Consider the following 23,184-nt stretch of genomic DNA (forward strand, 5'->3'; position numbering starts at 1 on the left):
TAACTTTGGTGGCAGTTTGCATGACATGGGCACCTACCACGTAGGAGACAGAATGAAACACTTGGTTTGTTCTTTCTGGTAACCTAAGCTACCAATCACCTACCCAATGGTGGTAGCTGCCGATTAGGCCTGGATTGGAGCTTGTGACCTACAGGCAAAAGGCTTCGTGCTCAACCACCAATCCTCTGAACTATCCATTTCCACTCACGCGCGTAGGCTAAAGCTAGGCACCCAAATGGGAAGACATTGGGCACCTAGAGTCATATTTAGGCAGCAGGGATGGGATTTTCCAAAGGTACATTGCTTCTTTAGAAGTCCCATGACTGTCAGCGGGATACTTCTAAGTCACTTGGATGCTGCTGAAAATCTCACCCCTACCACCTCGTCTCAGGCACCTCCACAGCTCTCCGCTACATTACAAGACAGACTAAAAATCTTTTAAACCATAATTGCTACTATTTGTACTATTGTAGTGCCTAGAAACTCTAATCATGCATCAGCGCCCCCCTGCGTTAGGTGCTGTACAAACACAAAGATACTGTAAACTCTCTGGGGCAGAGATCAAGTTTAAGACACGAAACAACAGGCAGATGCAGCAAACGGGTAGTGGGGAGCACAAGGGAACAATGAGACAACACTGGTCAAGCAGTGGTCAGAGCACACCCGCTGCCTAATTTCTGGGGTTTAAAATATTCTGCAAGTTTTGATCAAAGAATTTACACCCCCAATGTGGATTTTTGCCACAACATGGTATTAGCAACCTAATCGCAAACATCTAACACTTATCAGATGCTTTGAGATCTATGGAAGAAAAGCATCACATACAAGTGATAAGTACGTTCACATAACTAGAACGGCCTTAAAAATAACGTTGTGTGCAGTGTTGCTGTAGCCGTGTCGGTTAAAGGATTTGAGAGACACAAGGTGGGTGAGGTCATATATATTTTATTGGGTCAACTTCTGCAGGTGAAAAAGACAAACTTTTGAGCTCAAAAGCTTGTCTCTTTCACCCACAGAAGTTGGCCCAATAAAATATACCTCCACCCACCTTGTGTGTCTGATAAAATAAAGGACAAAGTCACAGTGCACTTCTGCACAGCAAAGTCCAGCCTCTGCTAACATAGCTCGGTGAACTATTAATCACACCAGACAACTCTCCCAAGGGTGAGAGAAAGGGTAGAAGCTATAAGGAACCCTCTTGTAGGGAGATGGGAGAGGAGCCGACTTTACAAAGCGTCAGGAAGAAGGAGCCTTGGCAGACAGCAGGCACCACAAGGTATTAACCCAGGGGTAGGCGAGCTGATTTTCAGTGGCACTCACACTGCCCGGGTCCTGGCCACCGGTCCGGGGGGCTCTGCACTTTAATTTAATTTTAAATGAAGCTTCTTAAACATTTTAAAAACCTTATTTACTTTACATACAACAATAGTTTAGTTATATATTATAGACCTTATAGAAAGAGACCTTCTAAAAATGTTAAAATGTATTACTGGCACGTGAAACCTTAAATTAGAGTGAATAAATGAAGACTCGGCACAACACTTCTGAAAGGTTGCCGACCCCTGTATTAACCTATGAGCAAGGGAAGCGTGGAAAGCTTCACTCAGGCTCTGCAGGTGGTAACATGATCTGCTTGTGATTAAATAAGCTAACATTAGTCCAACACTGCAAAAGGTGAGAAAGGCTGAGTGGAATTACAATCATTAGCACCTTAGCCAAGGAGAAGCCACCACTTAGTACTGATCCTCAGGGCACCACACTATTAACCTCCTTCCATGCTCATTAAAGTCTTACTTTGGTTCCTACCTGACAGTTCTTAATCCATTATAGGGCTTTACCTCCTTATCAGATCCACGTGTGGGACTTTTGAAATGAATTGTATCTGCCAGATCTTTTAACATCCTCCTCTATTTTGCTACCTCTTCTAACAGATTAAAGCGGCAGGATTAACCCTTCTAAGAGCCAGACTACTTTGCTCCAGTTTTATGACATTCAACCAGGTACTTCATAACTGAACCAAGTTCTACTCTCACTCTGGATTGACAGCAGTGTCAGTAATGCCATTGCTACAACCGAGTTACTCTGGATTGACAGTGGCATTACTTACAGCACAATTTGACCCTCTGTCTTTAACAGAGATGGGCGAAATTAGGGCATTTTTAATGTCGGTTAGCCTCATCTTATCTGGGTTTCGTTTTGCAAAGCCAGGAGTGATCTGGACCTGGGCTGAATTTGACCTGAACCCTTAAAGGACAAGCACACGGCATTTTAGCCTAAAGGTGCAATTTGCGAGGGATTCTGAGGCCACTAACAAAAACAGGTCTTGGAATAAAATTACCATCACAACCACACTCAGAAAAACACCGTACAGTGCAGGGTCAAGAGAGCCACTCCATGGAAATTTCGCTCTAAACGATAGTAGGCTAGGCAAGAGCAGGAGTCTATCTACCATAGGTTAGGATATTTCTACAGCACCCAGCTTTGTGGTATCTAAACTCTGAACTATGTATTCTGTCCAGAGGGAGGAGACAGTAAATGCACAGATTCAGAAAGCACTTAGCCACTAGATACCTGAATTCCACACAGGTCCTGCAGTTCCTTCAGGGCAGCATCGGTGTCCTTGACAAGGATGGTGGCTATTCCCATTTCTCGGGCTGGCTTTAAGTTAGCTCCGATGTCATCCAGGAAAATAACCTGGATTCAGGAGAGATTCAGAACCTGGGGTCAGTCAAGGGAGAGGAGAGTGTTGGGGAGAACGGGGAGAAGGGGACGTTGCTGTGATTCCCCAGTGATTTGGGCCAAGAGTTTGCGTCAGTGTCTACTGATTTTGGGTGCCCAGCTTGAGAAGCCCTGGTTCACAGCCGACAGGTGTGCCCAGCACTTTCGGAAAGCCTGGCCTCTTTCGTATGTCTAGTTGGGTCGCTTTGGGCAGTCTTTGCCATTGTCCCGTAACTAGAAGTAAGTTGTGCCTGCACCTCCTGCGGTTTCGCCTTCAGCGCGCCCAGCGCGTACTCGTAAATTCGAGGGTCCGGCTTCTTCAGACCGACGCGGCAAGACTCGATCACCAGATCAAAATGCCTCCTCAGCAGAGGGAGCGCGAGAGCCGTGATGTGTCTCTGAGGGCCGTCATCTATCCAGTTATTTGTGAGCACACACGTCCTGAACCCTGTAACGGACAGATGACTAAATGGGGTCGCGGGGCTATTCAGACTGGGAGCGGTTAAGGAGAATCCTCCTTTCCACCACCCAGCGGTCTATCAGCAATTACACATCTCATCTCTCTATGTCCACTTTAACCACAGAGGATCTTTACAAACAAAGGGCCCAACTTTGCAAGGCTCTACTCATGCAAGGTGTCTTTACTCCTGAAGTCAGGAGGGACCACTCGAGTGAGGACTCCCTGTTGAGCAAGGGGTGCACGATCAAGACCTTCTAACACCACCCGGTCACGTAATCCTGTTCAGAAATTTACCAAGCTCCATCTTAAGGTCAGGTAGGTTGTTAGATGAAGAGCACACCGCTTCTGTTATACAACAGTTTGGGACAGGAAGTGAAGAAGAATCCCATGTCCCATTGAGACTGTTGGTGAAATGTAGGTAGGCAGAATGGAATCTGGCCACCAGCAGAGGTTTCTGCTTTTGATCACTGGGTTGAAGAAATTGGCAGGACTTCATTTTGGGAGATTGAACAGTCCCTCTAAGGCAGCCACTCCATGCGGATTTGGATGCCGTCTCTTTCTAAGGCGGTGGTTCAGTTGCTCAGGTCTGTTTGACCTAATCCCAACTGAGGATTTTTTTGTTTGTTTGTTTGTTTCCAATAAATCCAGTCCACATAGGCAAAGAGAAACCCTATTGTAACAAGAATGGACCAGGATCACACCTGAACGTGGTTACTGGTGTAGCATAGCTGGGTGGGAAGGAATGCTAACAGCAAGTAGCCATCACTTACCATTGTTCCTGAGAGTTACAGCAGCTTGCAGAACAGCAGCATTGAGCTTTCCTTGTGTCATAATATCTTCAAAGACCTGTGCTACGGAGAACGTCTCCGGGAGAGAAGCCCCCAAGGAGGCAGCAAACTTCTTGCAGTCCTCTTCCAGCTCCGAAACCAGCTTAAAAACACAGAGTTCCCATCACCCAAAGGAGATCAAGTTACATCTCAACACACAATGAGAAAAAGTCACTCAAATCTCTGAATCCCATCAATACACATGCTCCACACTAACTATTTCCTAAGTTTAAGGGTTACCAATAAGCTAGTATTAAAGACCCCTCTCCCCCAGAAAGCAGGAATGAAAGGATTTAGCCAGAAGGTATAAAGGAACCAAGTACATTTTGTTTTAGATCTAATGAAATAGCATTGGACATAAGCCAAGTAATTAATCTACCACTGGTGGAGGCTATTTCTCATGGTGAAATTGCCAAGCTATAGCAGACTTAAGCCCATCCTGAGGCCAGACTAGCTAAGTGTGAACGCCGCAAAGTTACCGTTGTCAAGATTCAAACCTAGCCCCTTCTTGGCCCAAAGGCAATAGCTTCACCAGGTGAGCCAAGAAGAAACCTTGTCTTGGCAGGACATCTGCACAGCTTGTGTCCAACACAAGTCGTGCCCTGCCCATCTGCTCAGCGCTCAGCTGAGATGATCTCTTACCTGAGATAAGGTGATCTCTCCTCTCATCGCTCTGGCATAGGGACCATCGGGGCCTGCTCCAACGATGACATTTTGCAAAAAGTTCCTAAAAATCAACGAATACATTACAGTAAGGAACAAACAAGCAGCAACTGGCTCCAGAATGCTGCTGTCAAGTTACAACTTCCTGCAAGGCAAGGACCGAGCATTGTCAATGCACTGGCGGGAACCCATTTGGCAGTTCAGTTCTACTCCGAAGAGGGACTGCCAAGAGAGCTTCTCACTCCCCAGGGATCTTTGATTCATCGAGTGGGGAAAACGTTTATTCCTTTGTCTCCTGTTGACACTGCAGAGTGCTGAGCGAGAACGCCGGATATTATTCTCCTTACGCATCATCTACCCATTGGTCCTGCAAGCCTCAGAATAAAAACCAGTGGCATGGGAGGGAAAGTCACTTACGGAAAAGACGTCACCTTACTTGAGAGCAGAAGGCCTCCAAGTCAAACATTAGAGATGAAAATGACCTATTAAGCTAGTGGGCTAAATTAATCCCTGGTGCAATTCCAGTCAAGTTAAGTCATAGAATAAGCTTGGTTCATCCCTTGCCACTGCAGTGTGGATCCCAAGACTCTCCGATGCTTTGTACAGTCCAGAACTGGAGTTCAAGTGCTGAAGCTTCTATCACTTCCGCTAAAAGGATACTGGTGGCCTAGTAGATTTTACGTCAGGAAAGCTTTTGTGATGTTCAGCTCAGATTTTCCCTTTGCTTCGTTTCATCCCATCACTGATTTGTATTGGGAGGCAGCGCGTGGCCTAGAGGACTGGGACTGCTGGGCAACCTTGGGAAATTCACTTCACCTCCCTGTGCCTCAGTTTCCCCATCTGCTTAACTGGGATGATAGTGACCTCCTCTGTAAAGTGCTTTGAGATCTTGTATTAATTGAAGTTGTTTCAGGATTGGGGCCTCAATGTTAGAGCCCTGTGCGGATACAAAATTTCCATTTGCATCTGATCCGCAAACACGGTCCGCGGATATCCGCAGATTTGCGGGACTCTGCTCATTGTGACCATCTTAGGTTCTTCTATGGCCCCATTACCCTAGTATCTCAGCACCTCACCAAGAGCTATCACCCCATTGTACAGATGGGGAATGGAGAGAGATGAAGTGACCTGGGCCAAGGTCACACAGCGGGTGTCTGTGGCAGACCAGGAATCAATTCCTGGTCTCCCACAGCCCAGGCTGGTGCTCTAACCTCTAGACCAGGGGTGGGCAAACTTTTTGGCCTGAGGGCCACATCTGGGTATGGCAATTGTATGGCGGACCATGAATGCTCACAAAATTGGGGGTTGAGGTATGTGGGGGGGTTGAGGGCTCTGGCTTGGGGTGCAGACTCTGGGGTGGGACTGGGGATGAGGGGTTTGGGGTGCAGGAGGGTGTTCCAGGCTGGGACCAAGGGGTTCGGAGAGCAGGAGGGTGATCAGGGCTGGGGGTGTGGGGAGCTCAGTGGTTTGAGCATTGGCCTGCTAAACCCAGGGTTGTGAGTTCAATCCTTGAGGGGGCCATTTAAAGAACTGGGGTAAAAATCTGCCTGGGGATTGGTCCTGCTTTGAGCAGGGGGTTGGACTAGATACCTCCTGAGGTCCCTTCCAACCCTGATATTCTATGAAATCTATGAAAGGCTCCGGGTTGCAGGCTCCAGTCGCCGCTTACCTCAAGCGGTCCTGGAAGCAGCAGCAGCATGTCTCCCCTCCAACTCCTACGTGGAGGCACGACGCCAGTCATGCGGCTCTGCGTGTTGCCCCGCCCGCAGGCGCCGCCCCTACAGCTCCCATTGGCTGCGGTTCCTGGCCAATGGGAGCTGCAGAGCCGGCGCTTGGGGTGGAGGTAGTGTGCGGAGCCCCCTGGCAGTCCCTACATGTAGGAGCCGGGGGACATGCCGCTGCTTCCAAGCCCCCAACCCCGCTCTCCGGCTGAAGTTCGAGGGCCGGATTAAAAGGTCTGATGGGTCGGATGCGAGCAACAGGCCGTATTTTGCCCACCCCTGCTCTAGACCATGTGCTCTCCTCCAATTCTATGCACCTCTCACAGCAGCACACAGGGTGGCTCTTTCACCCTCTAGCTCAGAGGCAGGCAAACCTGGCCCACAGGACCGTCCTGCCCGGCCCTTCAGATCCCGGCCGGGGAGGCTAGCCCCCAGCCCCTCCCCTGCTGTCCCCCCTTCCACGCAGCCTCAGCTCGCCGTGCCGCCAGCGCTCTGGGCAGTGGGGCTGCGAGCTCCTGCCGGGCGGCGTGGCTGGCCCCATGCTGAGCGGCACCGCTGCCAGTCCTGGTGCTCGGAGCGGCATGGTAAGGGGGCGGGGAGGTTGGATAAGGGGCAGGGGCCCCGGGGCGCAGTCAGGGGACAGGGAGCAGTGGGCAGTTGAATGGGGTGCAGGTTCGGGGGGGGGCGCGGTCAGGGGACAGGGGGATTGGATAGGCGTGGGGTCCCAGGGGGCGGGGGTGTGGCTAGGGGGCAGGGCAGTCAGGACAGGGAGCGGTGAGGTTGGATGGGGGTGGGGTCCCCCGGGGGGGTGGTTAGGGGCAGGGGGTCCTGGGAGGGGGCGATCAGGGGACAAGGAGCAGGGGGGTTGGATGGGTTGGGGGTTCTGAGGGGGGCAGTCAGGGGATGGATGGGGGCGGAGGCCAGGCTGTTTGGGGAGGCACAGCCTTCAGAACCCCGATGTGGCCCTCGAGCCAAAAAGTTTGCCCACCCCTGCACTAGAGGAAAGATGCTTGCAATGCCGCTGCTCCAAAGCGCCTTCCCCTAGGCGGCGCCCCGGCAGCAGGACCTCAGAGAGGGCACCCATCCACATCAATGACTAACCCGGCCCCCACAACAAAGGACCGAGAGGGAACTTTTTTAAAAAAAATGCCCTTATTTAAGGCTCGATCCTGTGAGACGCTGGATGCCCTCGCCTCCCATTGGCTGCCCACCAGCATCAACACCTTGCTGGTCAGACTACAGAGCAGACATGCAACTAGAGGGCTCTGCTACCCCACCTCAATAGTTTTGTGCCACCCAACCTAATGCCTCCCCTCCCCCGATTACGCCCTGCAAACCCCTCAAGAAAGTGCCATGATCCCATCTGCGTTAGCAGCTAAATGCACAGCTTAAACTACATTAGTTCGTTTAATCTTCCCTCATTAGCTTAATCCTTCCGGCCCCTCGAGCCATTTTGGAGGACTTTGTTCTATCAAAGGTTTGAGCAACAATTTCTCAGATACCTGGCTCCCGTCTCGCCAGGATCCAGCAGGTAATGGAAAGTCTGACACATCAAAAGAAACATCAGAAGCGACAGGAGGAGCTAAAAAGACAAAGGCCAGATCAAGTGGGGCCGCTCCAGTTTGTTGCTGACATTAAGACAGTTTAAATAATCAGATCACAGCCAGTCCAGCTCCCTGACAATGCAGGCTAAATCCCTCCCGCACATTTTCTAGTGTATTAGCCACTCTGGTTGCCAGCAACCCAAACAAAGTAGGTTCCAACTCTCCCCTAGTCACCGCTCTGTTGACATGTTTCCTTCCCCGGTCCCTGCTCCATTTCATCTTCTTCTTCCATGTGCCACACTAAGTTCTTAGACATCCTTGAAGATGGCTACGCTTGGAAAGATTTGATTCCTTTTTTTAAATCGGTGTCAATTTCACCATACACGCACAAACCGAGGAAAAGTATTTCCATTGAGTGTAGTATAAAAAGTGCTGGTGGAGACCTGGGAGTTTGATTTAAGGATATTTACTTTATATATTTTGACTAGTGATGTTGACACTTGGTGTTTTAACTATGATAAAGCTTTAACAGTTTGAATTTCTGTCTACTCTTGTTAAATAAACGTCTGATCCCCCTCTAGGGTTGCCAACTTTCTAATCGCACAAAACCAAACACCCTAGCCCCACTCCTTCCCTGAGGCCCCACCCCCCCACTCACTCCATTCCCCCTCCCTCAGTGGCTCGCTCTCCCCCACCCTCACTCACTTTAACTGGGCTGGGGCAGGGGGTTGGGGTGCGGGAGGGAGTGTAGTTCTGAGCCAATGGGAGTGTGGAGCCGGTGCTCGGGGCAGGGGCAGCACGCGGAGCCCCATGCCCACCCCCACCTAGGAGCCAGACCTGCTGGCCAGGGCACAGAGCAGTGCCAGGACAGGTAGGGATGAGCCTGCCTTAGCCCCAACCAGCACCGCTGACCAGACTTTTAATGGCCCGGTCAAAAACCAGACACCTGGTCACACTTATCCCTATCTGCAGAAAAGGACCTGGGGATTACAGTGGACGAGAAGCTGGATATGAGTCAGCAGTGTGCCCTTGTTGCCAAGAAGACTAACGGCATATTACGCTGCATATAGGAGCATTGCCAGCACATCGAGGGAAGTGATTATTCCCCTCTATTCGGCACTGGTGAGGCCACATCTGGAGTATTGCTTCCAGTTTTGGGCCCCCCCACTACGGAAAGGATGTGGAAAAATTGGAGAGAGTCCAGCAGAGGGCAACGAAAATGATTAGGGGGCTGGAGCACATGACATGACTTATGAGGAGAGGCTGAGGGAACTGGGATTGTTTAGCCTGCAGAAGAGAAGAGTGAGGGGGGATTTGATAGCAGCCTTCAACTACCTGAAGGGGGGTTCCAAAGAGGATGGAGCTCGGCTGTTCTCAGTGGTGGCAGATGACGGAACAAGGAGCAATGGTCTCAAGTTGCAGTGAGGGAGGTTTAAGTTTTTCCTAATATCCAACCATTTCACTAGGAGGGTGGTGAAGCACTGGAATAGGTTACCTAAGGAGGTGGTGGGATCTCCTTCCTTAGAGCTTTTTAAGGTCAGGCTTGACAAAGCCCTGGCTGGGATGATTTAGTTGGGGTTGGTCCTGCTTTGAGCAGGGGGTTGGACTAGATGACCTCCTGAGGACCCTTCCAACCCGGATATTCTAGGATTCTATGATCCCCCTTCCCCGATTGTCTGAGCCGCCCTCAGTTCCTTGCAACTGTGAACATTTAAATTGAAAAAAATGCTTAAAAATACCCATCAGTGTTATCGAAGTGATATCAAGGTTAACATTGAATTCTGCCAAGCATATAGCAATGGCTCTAATGCTGCAACGCAGCGGCAGCACCAGAGCACCCGGACGCATTGTGCCTACGGAGAACAAACGCCTCCCGGTGGGAGGAGGCTGCACAGCTGCTGCAACACCCTTTGAAAGGGCGAGTTCACAGGATCCACCCTGCTGCCCAGTGCAAGGTACCAAGCCAGGAGCAAGCCCCCTGCTGCCCACCAGCGTTAGGAGACTCCAGCCCTGGCGCTGAGGGGTTTCCACGGACAGCGGCTGCACGCACAACCTGTGTGGGGACGCATGGCTCAGCACAGCCTTAGCCCGGCGCTTGTGTAACCCACACACCTCCTGGGTGTGATGTTCTGGCCCATCTAGTAGCACTGAGACCACTTAGAAAGAGAAATTAATGAGTCTACTCTACAGCCTTAGCTAAGAGCCAGTTGGCTTTTAGCTCATGTGGTAGAGGCTCATACACTAAGCTCCAGAGGCCTCCAGTTCAATCCTGCCCGCCAGCGACCAGGGTCTGTCAGCATTACACTTGCACCCTCCAGACACTGGGAGGTCATTACACCTCCCCTGGCACATTCAGCTCTTGATTTCTGGGCAAAGGTTAACAGCAGTGGAGGAGGGCTAGGCCTGCCTGAAGTTTGACCCAAGAGGCAACAGGTTTAGAGTGATGGCACCTCAACATTCTCAGTGTTCAGGGGTCTCCTCCACTCAGAACCAAGCTCTCTGAAATTTCTGAGGTTACAGTGTCAGCTCCATCTGGCATCAGTTCCCTTTCTTGCAGACGTGCTGGGGCAGGGCCTCTTGTGGCCACATGCTGTTCTGCCATTCGGGAGTGCAAGTTGCCAGGATCAGGGGTATCAGAACAGGGATTAGATTTAAGACACAGTAACGGCTGAAGCCAAGTTAGAGCACGTTCAACTTCATTCGTTTCCCCGAAGGTAGGGCAAGAAAAACAGACAGGGCAGGAGAGTGTGTGGATGACATTCATCATAGACACGCCGTGAGAGGAAAGACAGGGCTGTTGTACCAAGATGGCTTGTCCTCATAGCTTAGAAACTAGACTGGAGCTCAGGAGATCTGGATTGAATCCTGGCTCTGCCAAGCACTCAGTGGCCAGTTCCTCATCTGTGAAATGGGGATACTTCTTTTCTCCCACCCTTTGTCTTATTTACTTAGCTTGCGAGCGCGTCAGGGTACGGACTGTATTACTATGCGTATGTACAGCTCCCCAGCACAACAGGGATCTGATCTCACCTGGGGTGTCTGGGTCCGACCATAATATGAAAAATATAAAAAACATGTCCGAAAATGTAAAGTTAACAAAATCATCTTCTTACCATCTCCATTTAGAGCTCCCGTGTGGCGATTTCTGAACCGTGGGGCAGCGCAGGAGGACAAGTTAAAGTTAAGCTCCCCCCGCCCCCTAATTTGGCATCCGTCAGTTTTTAACCAGTGATTATATTGACTGGAAAACTGGCTTTTCGATGTCCAACTGTACTAACCAAAGAGGCTGCTAGGGTGTAGGTGGGCTGAAGTTTCACACTCCTGCCAATGGATTCTACTTCACCGCAGGGCTAACAGATTCTTCTTCCATGCACCTGCCACCAATCTGATCAACCCTGTATTAACAGAACATTGAATGGTGTATACCAGGGGTCTCAAATTCAAATGACCACGAGGGCCGCATGAGGACTAGTGCATTGGCCCGAGGGCCGCATCACTGACACCCACCCCTTGCTGCCCCCGGCCCCGCCCCCACTCCACCCCTTCCATGAGGCCCCGCCCCTGCCCCCATTCCAACCCCTTCCCCAAAGTCCTCACCCCAACTCTTCCCCCTCCCTGCCCCCAGGGGGTGCAGGAGGGGTGCGGGGTGTGATGGGGGCTCAGGGCAGGGAGTTGAGGTGCAGGTGTGCAGGGTGCGGCAGGGGGCTCAGGGCAGGGAGTTGGGGTGTGGGCTGCAGGAGGGGTGAGGGGTGCGGCGGGGGTTGGGGTGCAGGGTGCGGCAGGGGGCTCAGGGCAGGGAGTTGGGGTGTGGGCTGCAGGAGGGGTGAGTGTGGGGTTCTTTCGTGCAGCCCGCCAAGCTCCCCATGCCCCCACGTCATTTGAGTTTGAGACCCCTGTCTTAGAGGGTGTTTATCTGGGAGTCAACACATGACTGGACTGGAAGGAGCAAGCTTTATCTTCATGGCTGCCACCCCTATCTCTTCCTGGGACCCCAGAATCCACCATCACATCACTGGGCCTTCATTGTCCTGACCTGAAAGGGATTCTGACCAGACCAGGCCGGGCCGGGCCACAGAGGAGGAGCCAGATGACATCACCACCTCCAGACGATTCAGCTGAACCCTGAACATCTCGAATATGAGACTTGGGTTCTAATGGTTCCCCTTCCCCCTCTCCCACCCGCACTACAACAAAACAAAAAAAAAGTCATTTTTCTTCCCCATCTTATTGCTCCTCTTTCCTCTCTTTTTGCCTTCTGTATAATGAGAGCCTGGCTTAGCCACCAAGACGCCAGTCTGTGCCTCAGCACTGAGTCTGAACTGACCGGACACAACAGGCAACATCTCCAAGGGCCCAGCGCTCAGAACCGTTTGCCGGGTTTTAGATGGCTGACTGGACCACGTGCTGGGTCTGCATTTCTCCAGCAGCGAAGCTGCAAGCGAGAGTCAGCCCAGAGACAGAAGCTGCGTTTTCTATCTTTGCTACTGCTGTGTGGGTTTCATTATGTCTTACAGCAAACGGCTCTGACGCCTAACAACTCCAGCCCATCAAAACTAGACTTTTCTCCAAAAGAGGACAATTAATAGCATCTTTAATCCCATCTAAAAGATTGCCAAGCAGAGTTCCCCCCACCATACTCGACACAGCGAAAGAGAACAAGGAATACCGTTACAACAAAAGTCTCAATAATTCATGTTTCAAATGCTTTAACTGCCGCCCTCCCCCCCCCCTTTTTCTGCATCTGGAAGAAAATATTTTTGATGGTGGTTTTTACAACGGGAGTCGCTAGCAGTAACTTTTCCTGAAACCCCAAACCACATTGAATTGGATAGTGTAACAGTGAGCAAAGGTTTTATGAACATCTTCTCCCTGGCTGGGCCCAAGGCAGGCTCCTACCCCCACGAGCTCTCTTCTCACCCGAAATGCAGATGCCTTGTTGAGGTGAGGAGAGGAAACACTGCGCCGAGAATGGATACGCCCAACCCAGCTGCTTCAGCACAGCATCCTACCCCCTTAGGGCTACATTCTGGCCCCAGGGTAGCGCCGCTGAATTCTGTGAGCCCTCCAATACCTCAGAGATAGGTGCCTATAGAAGAGTGGTAATGAGAATTTAACCCTTCAAGCCTTGAAAAAGATGCCTATAGTTACATGTATAATGAAGCCAGCCATGACTATGTTAACCGTTAGGACGCTGGGGCAAAATTCCTCCCAGGTGATAATCCCAAAGATGAACGTACTCCCAGGTATTTAACAAGATTGTATTTCCAGTCAGCTCTTCTCTCATCTGCTTTTTCTATGCGTCACCTTTTGCCTTTACGGCGCATTTGCTGAATAGCAGACTACAAATACTGGGTGCTTTTTACAGTTTGAGTTCTGTGTGTAACCTGGCAAAAGAAGCCTGGAAAGAACATGCCCCCTGCTTCCATTATTAATTTATTTCATAATGGCATCTCACACTTATTTTTAAGGATGCATCTTAACATGCACACGGCAAGATTTTTTTTTTGCCAAGGAAAGAGAATCTTGAAGTACCATGTTAAAAGCTCTACCACAAAAAAAAAAAAATTACATTACTGATAGATCTTTGTTATCTTGAATGAAGAAAGATTCACTTGCGGGCAATCTTGAAACAAAATGAAATGTACTATTTCTAGGGCAATGCTGTTTTCCAATTTAGTCTTACTTTAAGAAATGGTGCCAAATCAGCGAAGATCAATCTTTTCACTTAGAAAGCCGAGTTAAGATCATTATCTTGTCCTTCTGACAGATAATTTAACCGCAAGAGATGTTTGGTTACCACAACCCAGATATAATTACATACTGCATAAATCCCCCTGCAGTTGCATCTGGATCCAGTAGTCTTCCTTCTATGCTGATTGTTTGCACACTGTAAATCAGCTGTCAAATTCATCCCAAGAGCTGGGCTACATTTTAGCGGAGAATGAAGTGTTCACCGGCTGTGCATGAATACACACACAGCTGGCAGCTTTAGGATAAAAGGTGTGGGAGAGAGAGAGACACACACACCCTGGAGCACTAGAATCATAGAATATCAGGGTTGGAAGGGACCTCAGGAGATCATCTAGTCCAGGGGTCAGCAACCTTTCAGAAGTGCTGTGCCGAGTCTTCATTTATTCACTCTAATTTAAGGTTTCGCGTGCCAGTAATACATTTTAACATTTTTAGAAGGTCTCTTTCTACAAGTCTATAATATATAACTAAACTATTGTTGTATGTAACGTAAATAAGGTTTTTAAAATGTTTAAGAAGCTTCATTTAAAATTAAATTAAAATGCAGAGCCCCCCAGACTGGTGGCCAGGACCCGGGCAGTGTGAGTGTCAATAAAAATCAGCTCACGTGCTGCCTTTGGCACACGTACCATAGGTTGCCTACCCCTGGTCTAGTCCAACCCCCTACTCAAAGCAGGACAAATCCCCAGACATTTTTTTTTTAAACCCCAGTTCCCTAAATGGCCCTCTCAAGGATTGAACTCACAACCCTGGATTTAGCAAGCCAATGCTCAAACCACTGAGTTATCCCTCCCCTCCACTAGGCCTACTGCAAGACCTAAGGCCCAAACCATAGTCAGCAAAGTCAAGCCATTGGTTTAAAGCAGATGCTAAGAAATTTACTGTCCTATACACGACCTTGGCAAGGGCACTGCTAATGTTGCAAAACACGGGCACTCCTAAGAAGCAACAGATCCTGGAGATGTGTGTGAACACACTCCAAAAGATTAACACAGGTACATCCTGACCTATCGCAAGAAAAAAGGGTTTTACAGATGGTATGAATAGGGATATTTTGCCCAAGGCACCTGGAGCAAGATACAAGGGGAGGTAACAAGCAGATGTCATGAAACACGTAATGTGGTACATAAGTTGTTTGTAGGAGAAGCTAGCCGCTCTTGTTCAGCAAAGTTTACCAGATGGTGACAACCAGCAGTAAGGGTAACCTATAACATGGATGGAAGGTACCGTGTAGTAACTAATTATGTGAAATGAAGGCCTCGTTTGTGATGTCACCACTCCAAATTTCTGTATAAGAGGGGTAGCCGTGCTAGTCTGTATCCACAAAAACAACGAGGAGTCCGGTGGCACCTTAAAGACTAAGATTTATTTGGGCATAAGCTTTCGTGGGTAAAAACCCCACTTCTTTAGATGCATGGAGTGAAAATTACAGATGCAGGCATAAATATATTGGCACAAGAAGAGAAGGGAGTTACCTTACAAGTGAAGAACCAGTGATGACAAGGCCAATCCAGTCAGGGTGGATGTGGTCCACTCCCAATAATTGATGAGGAGGTGTCAATACCAAGAGAGGGAAAATTATTTTTGCTTCAGTCCCCCAACCTGAAGCAAATACTCACCAGCAACTACACACACCACACCACAGAAACACTAACCCAGGAACCAATCCCTGTAACAAACCTCGTTGCCTACTCTGCCCCCATATCTACTCTAGCGACACCATCATAGGACCCAACCACATCAGCCACACCATATGGGGCTTATTCACCTGCACATCTACTAATGCAGAGGTGGGCAAACTATGGCCCGCGGGCCCCTCCTGCCCCGGGAGGCTCGCCCCCGGCCCCTAGCCTCCTGTTCCCCCTCCCCCACAGCCTCAGCTCGCCCCACAGCCGGCTTTGAAGGGGAAAGCACCGCTTCTCTCCAGCCGCTGGCTGTGCGGCCGCCCCTGCTCCTCCTGAGTCGTCCGGCCCGTGCTCGCAGGGCTGCATTCCAAAAGGGGCTTTAGAGCTGCAGGCCAGGGCCCCGGGGCCCCCTCAGCCCAGGGCCCTGCAGCCCCTAAAGCCCCTGAGTTCCGAGTGGCCCTGCCTGCGGGTGGGGGGGAAGTGGGTGGGGCAGCTTCCCCGCTCGCTCGCTCCCTCCCAGAAAGTCCTAAGCGCCACCAAACAGCTGTTTGGCAGTGGGCCAAGCGCTGGGAGGGAGGAAGGGGGAGGAGGTGGAGAAGAGGGACTTGTGCAATGCTCCCTTATAAAGTCAGCCAAATGACATTATAAGGGAGCATTGCACAACTTTAAACGAGCATGTTCCCTAATGGAGCAGCGACGTAACTTCAAAACAACATTAAGCGGGAGGACATTAAGTGAGGAGTTACTGTATTGGAAAGCTGTTTCCCTTATGATAGTTTTTTTTTCCCCCTCTCTTCCAGCTTTTTCTCCTTAACCTGAGTACAGTATCGCTCCCAAACTGAAGTGTGATTTCCCCCACCCCTATTTGTTTAAGTCTTCTTGTCTATTATCAAATACAGCCAGGGCTCCCTTTGCTACCCCCTAATAAAAGGGGATGGGGGTGAATGAATTCGTTCAAACCATACACTCTTTTTCTGCACTAGAACTTCCCCCAATCATTGTAAATTAATTTGGCTTTCTTAAAAGCATAAGGCACATATACATCAACCCCCTAACTTCAGAACTGCCTCACTTCGCAGCACAGACACTGACAGACACGTGAAAGCTACAGATTTAGGCCACAAATCTAAATTACTAAATCTGAATGTGGAATGAAGTCCTGCAAACTAGGATCCCACATTGGCCCCCAGCCAGAAACCATGACTCCCACCAAGGAAGAGACCCAATATAACACCAGATGGCCCCTAACATGAAACAGTTACCACTCCCTTCCCATCTTCCGCAAGTGCCCTGCACTCCTCCATCCAGGACATATAAGCATTCTGATTCCCTAACAAAAGCCCTTTGGGACAAGATATATGGAAATCTGGAGCCTCACACCAAGCACCTTGCGTTGCTCTATCCAGGAGGAAGAGGATCACAGAAATGTCAGGCTGGAAGGGACCTCAACAGGTCATCTAGTCCAGCCCCCGGTGCCGAGGCAGGACCAAGTAAACCTGGACCATCCCTGACAGGGGATTGTCCAACCTCCTCAAACCTCCCATGATGGGGATTCCACAATCTCCCTTGGAAGCCTGTTCCAGAGCTTAACTCCCCTCAGGGGTAGAAAGCTCCCCCCCCCCCCCCCCCAATATCTAACCTAATCTCCCTTGCTGCATATTAAGCCCATTCCTTCTTGTCCTACCTTCAGCAGAAAAAAAAAAAAAATCACTTCTTCCCTTTATCACAGCCCTTAACATATTTGAAGGCTTATCAGCCCCCCCCCGAGTTTTCTTTTCTTCCAGACTAAACATGCCCAGTTGCTTTGAGGTTTCCTCACAGGTCAGGTATTTGCTCTCCTCTAGACTCTCTCCCATGTGTTCACATCTCTCCCAAAGGGTGGTGCCCAGAACTGGACACCCCAGCTGAGGCCTCACCCGCGCTAAACTGAGCAGGACCGTTACCTCCTGTATCTTACCTATGGCATTCCTGTTAATACGCCCTCCAGAATGATATTGGCCCTTTTTACAACTGCATCATGTTTAGGATTCTCATGGAACTTGTGACCCACTAAAACCCCAGACTCTGTTCAGCAGTATGACCTGTCTAGCCAGTTACCCGCCATTTGGTAGCTCCGCATTGGATTTTTCCTTCCTGTAGTAAGATGAGTCCCTGAAACATAAACCCTTGTATCAGAGGCCTGGTATGAGGCCTGAGGCCTGAACTAAAGGAATGGTCAAGTCCTTGCTAACCTAAAGCAAAAAAGTTATGCTGTGGGCCGGGGGCAGGCCCTGCTCAGAGAAGTTGGCAAGAAGAAGGCGGCTAAAGCACGTAGACACATATAAGCACTAATAAGTTGAACATGTGCCAGGATGGCACCAGAACATCCCGGTACAAACACATCCCATATTGATAACAAGGAACAGGCAGACCCATCCAAAAGACAGGGTCAAAAGGACAATGTGATTAATAGACTTCTTTGTTCGAACCAACCTGTACCAGGGGAGAGGCAGCACCCTAATGCGTAGAGGGGTTGTACCTCAATCCGTCAGGAGTGATGTGTAACCTGTTTGTACCTGTGTATAAGAATGCACCTCTGAGTGGATGTCCTTGTCTGGCTTAGGGGGCAGTGGAGAGTCCCGCCACTGACTGAGCCGGTCCATTGTCAGGGGGCACATATTTGTAGTATGGCCTGTAGAGTCTGTGGGGAACTATTACTGTGCTTCGTTTGACAATCAACCTGGCCGGGGGCCTTCGTCCCTTATCGGAGTCTGTGGTCATTGGGAGTTCTCTCGGGGTTTGCTGTGTCAGCGATCTGCAGAGCCGGAGCAGCACACGGAGGGAACACGCACCCAGCCAACTGTTATCATTGAACAGAGCAGAGCACCATACCAGTAGCATCTGACGACACTTCCTAAGCGTAGTTCTTGTCTCTACTGAATTTCATCTTGTTGACTTCAGACCAACGCTCCAATTTGTCAAGGTCATTCTGAACCTCCCCCCACACGCCCTGCAACCCCCCGCACCCGAGGGTACACAGGTGCCCTGAACCTCCCCCCATATTCCCTGCAACCCCCCATACCCCAAAATACACAGGTGCCCTGAACCTCCCCCCACACGCCCTTCAACCCCCCACGCCCCAAAGTACACAGGTGCCCTGAACCTCCCCACACGCCCTGCAACCCCCCACACCCCAAAGTACACAGGTGCCCTGAACCCCCCCACACCCCAAAATACACGGGTTCCCTGAACCTCCCCCCACACACCCTACAACCCCCCGCACCCCACAGTACACAGGTGCCCTGAACCTCCCCCCACACGCCCTGCAACCCCCTGCACCCCAAAGTACACAGGTGCCCTGAACCCTCCCCCCACACCCCAAAATACACTGGTTCCCTGAACCTCCCCATATACACCCTGCAACCCCGCGCACCCCACGGTACACGGGTTCCCTGAACCTCCCCCCACACGCCCTACAACCCCCCGCACCCCACAGTACACAGGTGCCCTGAACCTCCCCCCAGACGCCCTGCAACCCCCCACACCCCACAGTACACAGGTGCCCTGAACCTCCCCACACACACCCTGCAATCTCCTGCACCCCAAAGTACACAGGCAGGGATTTCCCCAACACCCCCCCCCCCCCAGTTTTGTGAACTAGCTACATGCAGTGTTGCCAATTTAGCGATTGTTTGGACATTTGAATTGAAATTGAAACATTAATACATACACCTCTACCTCGATATAACGCTGTCCTCGGGAGCCAAAATATCTTACTGCGTTATAGGTGAAACCGTGTTATATTGAACTTGCTTTCATCCACTGGAGTGCGCAGCCCCGCCCCCCCCGGAGCACTGCTTTACCGCGTTATATCCAAATTCGTGTTATATCGGGTGGCGTTATATTGAGGTAGCGATGTACTTTAAAAGCATATAAAGTGTATGATAAAATACGTGTATCTGAAAAAGTATAATAGATTTGAAAAGTATGTACATAAAGCTGTATAAGGAAGCTAGTCTTGTTTTGATGGCAATGTCAGTGCATTCATTTCGGTGATGTTGGCCAACCTAATAATTTCAAATTATGATTTGTAAGCAAAGTCTAAATGAGCTCTCACTGACAGCTAGTGATGAGCTGGGGGCTGGGGGGAAAGGCTTCAGGACCAGATTGTATTTACAGTCACACCTAATCTACCTAGGTATCCAGCAAACAGAGCTGTGTTGCCCAAGTGATAGATTTTGCTGGGGTTGGATTACAATCACTTGAATGCCAGGGGGGGATGGGGGGAATAAAGTGTTGTTATTCGTATTGTATGAGTAAAGGGCAGTAGAACTGTACTTAGCCTGTGCTGATTGAGGGCATCAGGAGAAAGGGTGGGGACCTGTCCCTCTCCACTGTTTAAAGACAGAGCTGATTAGGCTCCATAGATAGTCTTTTGTTTTCTTAAGTGACCACTACAGCTGAAATCACTGATAATCAGGTCTAAGCACTTAGACCTGCTGTGGGGACAGTGTTTCTGTGGAAGAGACGGCCCAGTCTGCACTAGCAGAGAGGTTCACCCACTGAGAGCTCAGCTGAAATCACTGAGAGCTGGGTGGAACCTCAAGAGACCAACTCGCAGAGGTCACAGTGGCAGGGACAGCAGAAGGTGACGGCGCAGGGCCATTGGCAACAAAGCGGTGGAGTGAACAGTGGCACAACGAACAACAGTGGCCAGACCAAACAGTGAGCAGCTGGAGGAACGAGCAAGGTGCCTTCTTGCCCCCCACCTGGGAGGTGAACTCATGTGAAAGCACCTCTGAACTCTGAGTCTCCACTGACCAAGGACAACACCGGTGAGTGTTAATGAGGCTGTTAAGAATGCTGGAGACACTACACCCTTATAAATAAATGGAGGTATCCTATCGCCTAGAACTAGAAGGGACCTTGAAAGGTCATCAAGTACAGCCCCCTGCCTTCACTAGCAGGACCAAGTACTGATTTTGCCCTAGATCCCTAAGTGGCCCCCTCAAGAATTGAGCTCACAACCCTGGGTTTAGCAAGCCAATGCTCAAATCACTGAGCTATCCCTCTCCCCCAAACAAACATGGCTGTAGCATCATACTTTCTATTTAAGCAAGAGATACCACACACTGCAAACTGGAGGCCAATGTTAAGTGCATTGTCACTTGTTCATCCTGAAGTTCTGAACAAGACCAGCAAATGCTCACTATCTTTCTGCAAGAAACTCAACTGACTGGCTAGAAGCATGCAGTGCAACAGTGAAAGACTTAACAATTGAAAAAGTGAAGAACTCTCTCACCCCATTCAACAAATTTGCATACATGGCTGATGAATGCACCGATGCAAATGGGCATCAAGTATTAAGTCATTGTGTACATTATCTTGATGTCAGTGGTAGGCTAGTAGATGCATTTCTCGGTGTTCAAGTTATAGAAGACACATCGGCTGCATCTGTGACAACCCACATCTTAGAAGAGTTAAATGCTTATCAACTGGACCCCAAACAGATGGCTGCTTGTGCATTTGATGGCGCTGCAAACGTCTCTGGAAGACATGGTGGAGTACAAACTTTGCTCAGAAAAAAGAGTAACCCTAATCTCTCCTATACACACTGCAGAGGCCATCTACTCCAACTAGCGTTAGTACAAACTGCAGACTCTTCAAAAGACATTTGAAAAGCTATAAATGTTATGTCTTCATTATATTCTTTTTTCAGCAAGAGTCCAAAAAGACTGAATATCTTGGAAAATATAAAAGATACACTGGGACTGAAGTTCAAATTAGTCCAACCTGGGAAAATCCTCTGGCTTTCTCATGAGCGATCCTTGGCTGTTGTCTTAAAATTACTCCAGCCATTATTACTGACTTTGGAAAGTATCTACCAAGATGGGATGGATCTAAGTAGTGAGGCTGGTGGATTACTTTTGCTACTATGTTTAGAGAAGACTATTACCATTCTCTCTCTTGAAAGGGTATGTCTACACTACAGGATTAATCCGAATTTATATAATTCGAATTTAGGAAACCGATTTTATAAATTCGAATGTATTCGGCCACACTAGGCACCATTAATTCGGTGGTGTGCGTCCAAGCTACCATAGTAGCATCGATTTCCAGAGCGTTGCATTGTGGGTAGCTTTTCCATAGCTATCCCATAGTTCCCGCAGTCTCCATCCCCCTTGGAATTCTGGGTTGAGACCCCAGTGCATGATGGGGCAAAAAACATTGTCGCAGGTAGTTCTGGGTACAGCCTCCCCCTCCCTCCCTGAAAGCAACGGCAGACAACCATTTCGCGCCTTTTTTCCTGAGTGAACTCTGCAGACTCCATTCTGCATCAAGCATGGATCCCGTTGTGCTCCAGAACGCAGTCTTGAACATTATAAACACCTCGCGCTTTCTCGTGGAGTTTATGCTTACACAGGACCAGAAAAAAGAGGCGAGGAGGAGGAGGCGGCGATTGCAGCGCAGCGACCAGCGTGATGAGGACATGGACACGGACACAGAATTCTCTGAGACCGCGGGCCCCGGTGCTTTGGAGATTATGATGTTAATGGGCCAGGTTATAGGCTTGGAACGCCGATTCTGGGCCCGGGAAACAAGCACAGACTGGTGGGACCGCATAGTGTTGCAGGTGTGGGACGATTCCCAGTGGCTGAGAAACTTTCGCATGCGTAAGGGCACTTTCATGGAACTTTGTGACTTGCTTTCCCCTGCCCTGAAGCGCCAGAATACCAAGATGAGAGCAGCCCTCACAGTTGAGAAGCGAGTGGCGATAGCCCTGTGGAAGCTTGCAACGCCAGACAGCTACCGGTCAGTCGGGAATCAATTTGGAGTGGGCAAATCTACTGTGGGGGCTGCTGTGATGCAAGTAGCCAAAGCAATCACGGAGGTGCTGCTACGAAAGGTAGTGACTCTGGGAAATGTGCAGGTCATAGTGGATGGCTTTGCTGCAATGGGATTCCCTAACTGTGGTGGGGCAATAGATGGAACCCATATTCCTATCTTGGCACCGGAGCACCAGGGTACCCAGTACATAAACCGCAAGGGGTACTTCTCAATGGTGCTGCAAGCACTTGTGGATCACAAGGGACGTTTCACCAACATCCATGTGGGCTGGCCGGGAAGGGTTCATGACGCTCGCGTCTTCAGGAACACCAATCTGTTTAAACGGCTGCAGCAAGGGACTTACTTTCCGGACCAGAAAATAACCGTGGGGGATGTTGAAATGCCAATTGTTATTCTTGGGGACCCAGCCTACCCCTTAATGCCATGGCTCATGAAGCCATACACAGGCAGCCTGGACAGGAGTCAGGAGTTGTTCAACTACAGGCTGAGCAAGTGCAGAATGGTGGTAGAATGTGCATTTGGCTGTTTAAAAGGTCGCTGGCGATCCTTATTGACTCGCTCAGACCTCAGCCAAACCAATATCCCCATTGTTATTACTGCTTGCTGTGTGCTTCACAATCTCTGTGAGAGCAAGGGGGAGACCTTTATGGCAGGGTGGGAGGCTGAGGCAAATCGCCTGGCTGCTGATTACTCGCAGCCAGACACCAGGGCAATTAGAAGAGCACATGATGAAGCGCTGCGCATTAGGGAAGCTTTGAAAACCAGTTTCATGACTGGCCAGGCTACAGTGTGAAATTTATGTTTGTTTATCCTTCCTGAAAACCCGCCCCCTTTATTGACTCATTCTCTGTAAGGAACCCACCCTCCCCCTTCCCCCAGCTTGCTTTCAAAGGAAATAAAGTCACCATTGTTTAAAAATCATTTATTCTTTATTAATTGATTATAAAAAGAGGGAGAGAACCTGAGTGGGGTTTGGGAGGAGGATCAGCGGGAAGGAAAAGCCCAGTAAAAAAAGGTTAAGAAAATGGCAGCCTTTTGCTTGGGCTG

At 49.7% G+C, this 23,184-nt stretch overlaps 1 protein-coding gene across 1 annotated transcript in view; it reads right to left on the bottom strand.

The window, feature by feature from the left end:
• LOC135876083 (bifunctional epoxide hydrolase 2-like) overlaps nt 1-23,184 on the bottom strand; it is a 100,446-nt gene that overhangs the window by 72,294 nt on the left and 4,968 nt on the right. The window contains exons 2-5 of the mRNA XM_065401243.1: nt 4,648-4,732; nt 3,949-4,108; nt 2,976-3,166; nt 2,572-2,694 (exon numbers count right to left, since the gene is read on the bottom strand). Of these exons, the coding sequence (XP_065257315.1) occupies nt 2,572-2,694; nt 2,976-3,166; nt 3,949-4,108; nt 4,648-4,732 (559 nt within the window). The remainder of the gene's footprint in view (nt 1-2,571; nt 2,695-2,975; nt 3,167-3,948; nt 4,109-4,647; nt 4,733-23,184) is intronic.

Source organism: Emys orbicularis, chromosome 3 (genome assembly GCF_028017835.1).
Source record: "Emys orbicularis isolate rEmyOrb1 chromosome 3, rEmyOrb1.hap1, whole genome shotgun sequence".
NCBI lineage: Eukaryota > Metazoa > Chordata > Testudines > Emydidae > Emys > Emys orbicularis.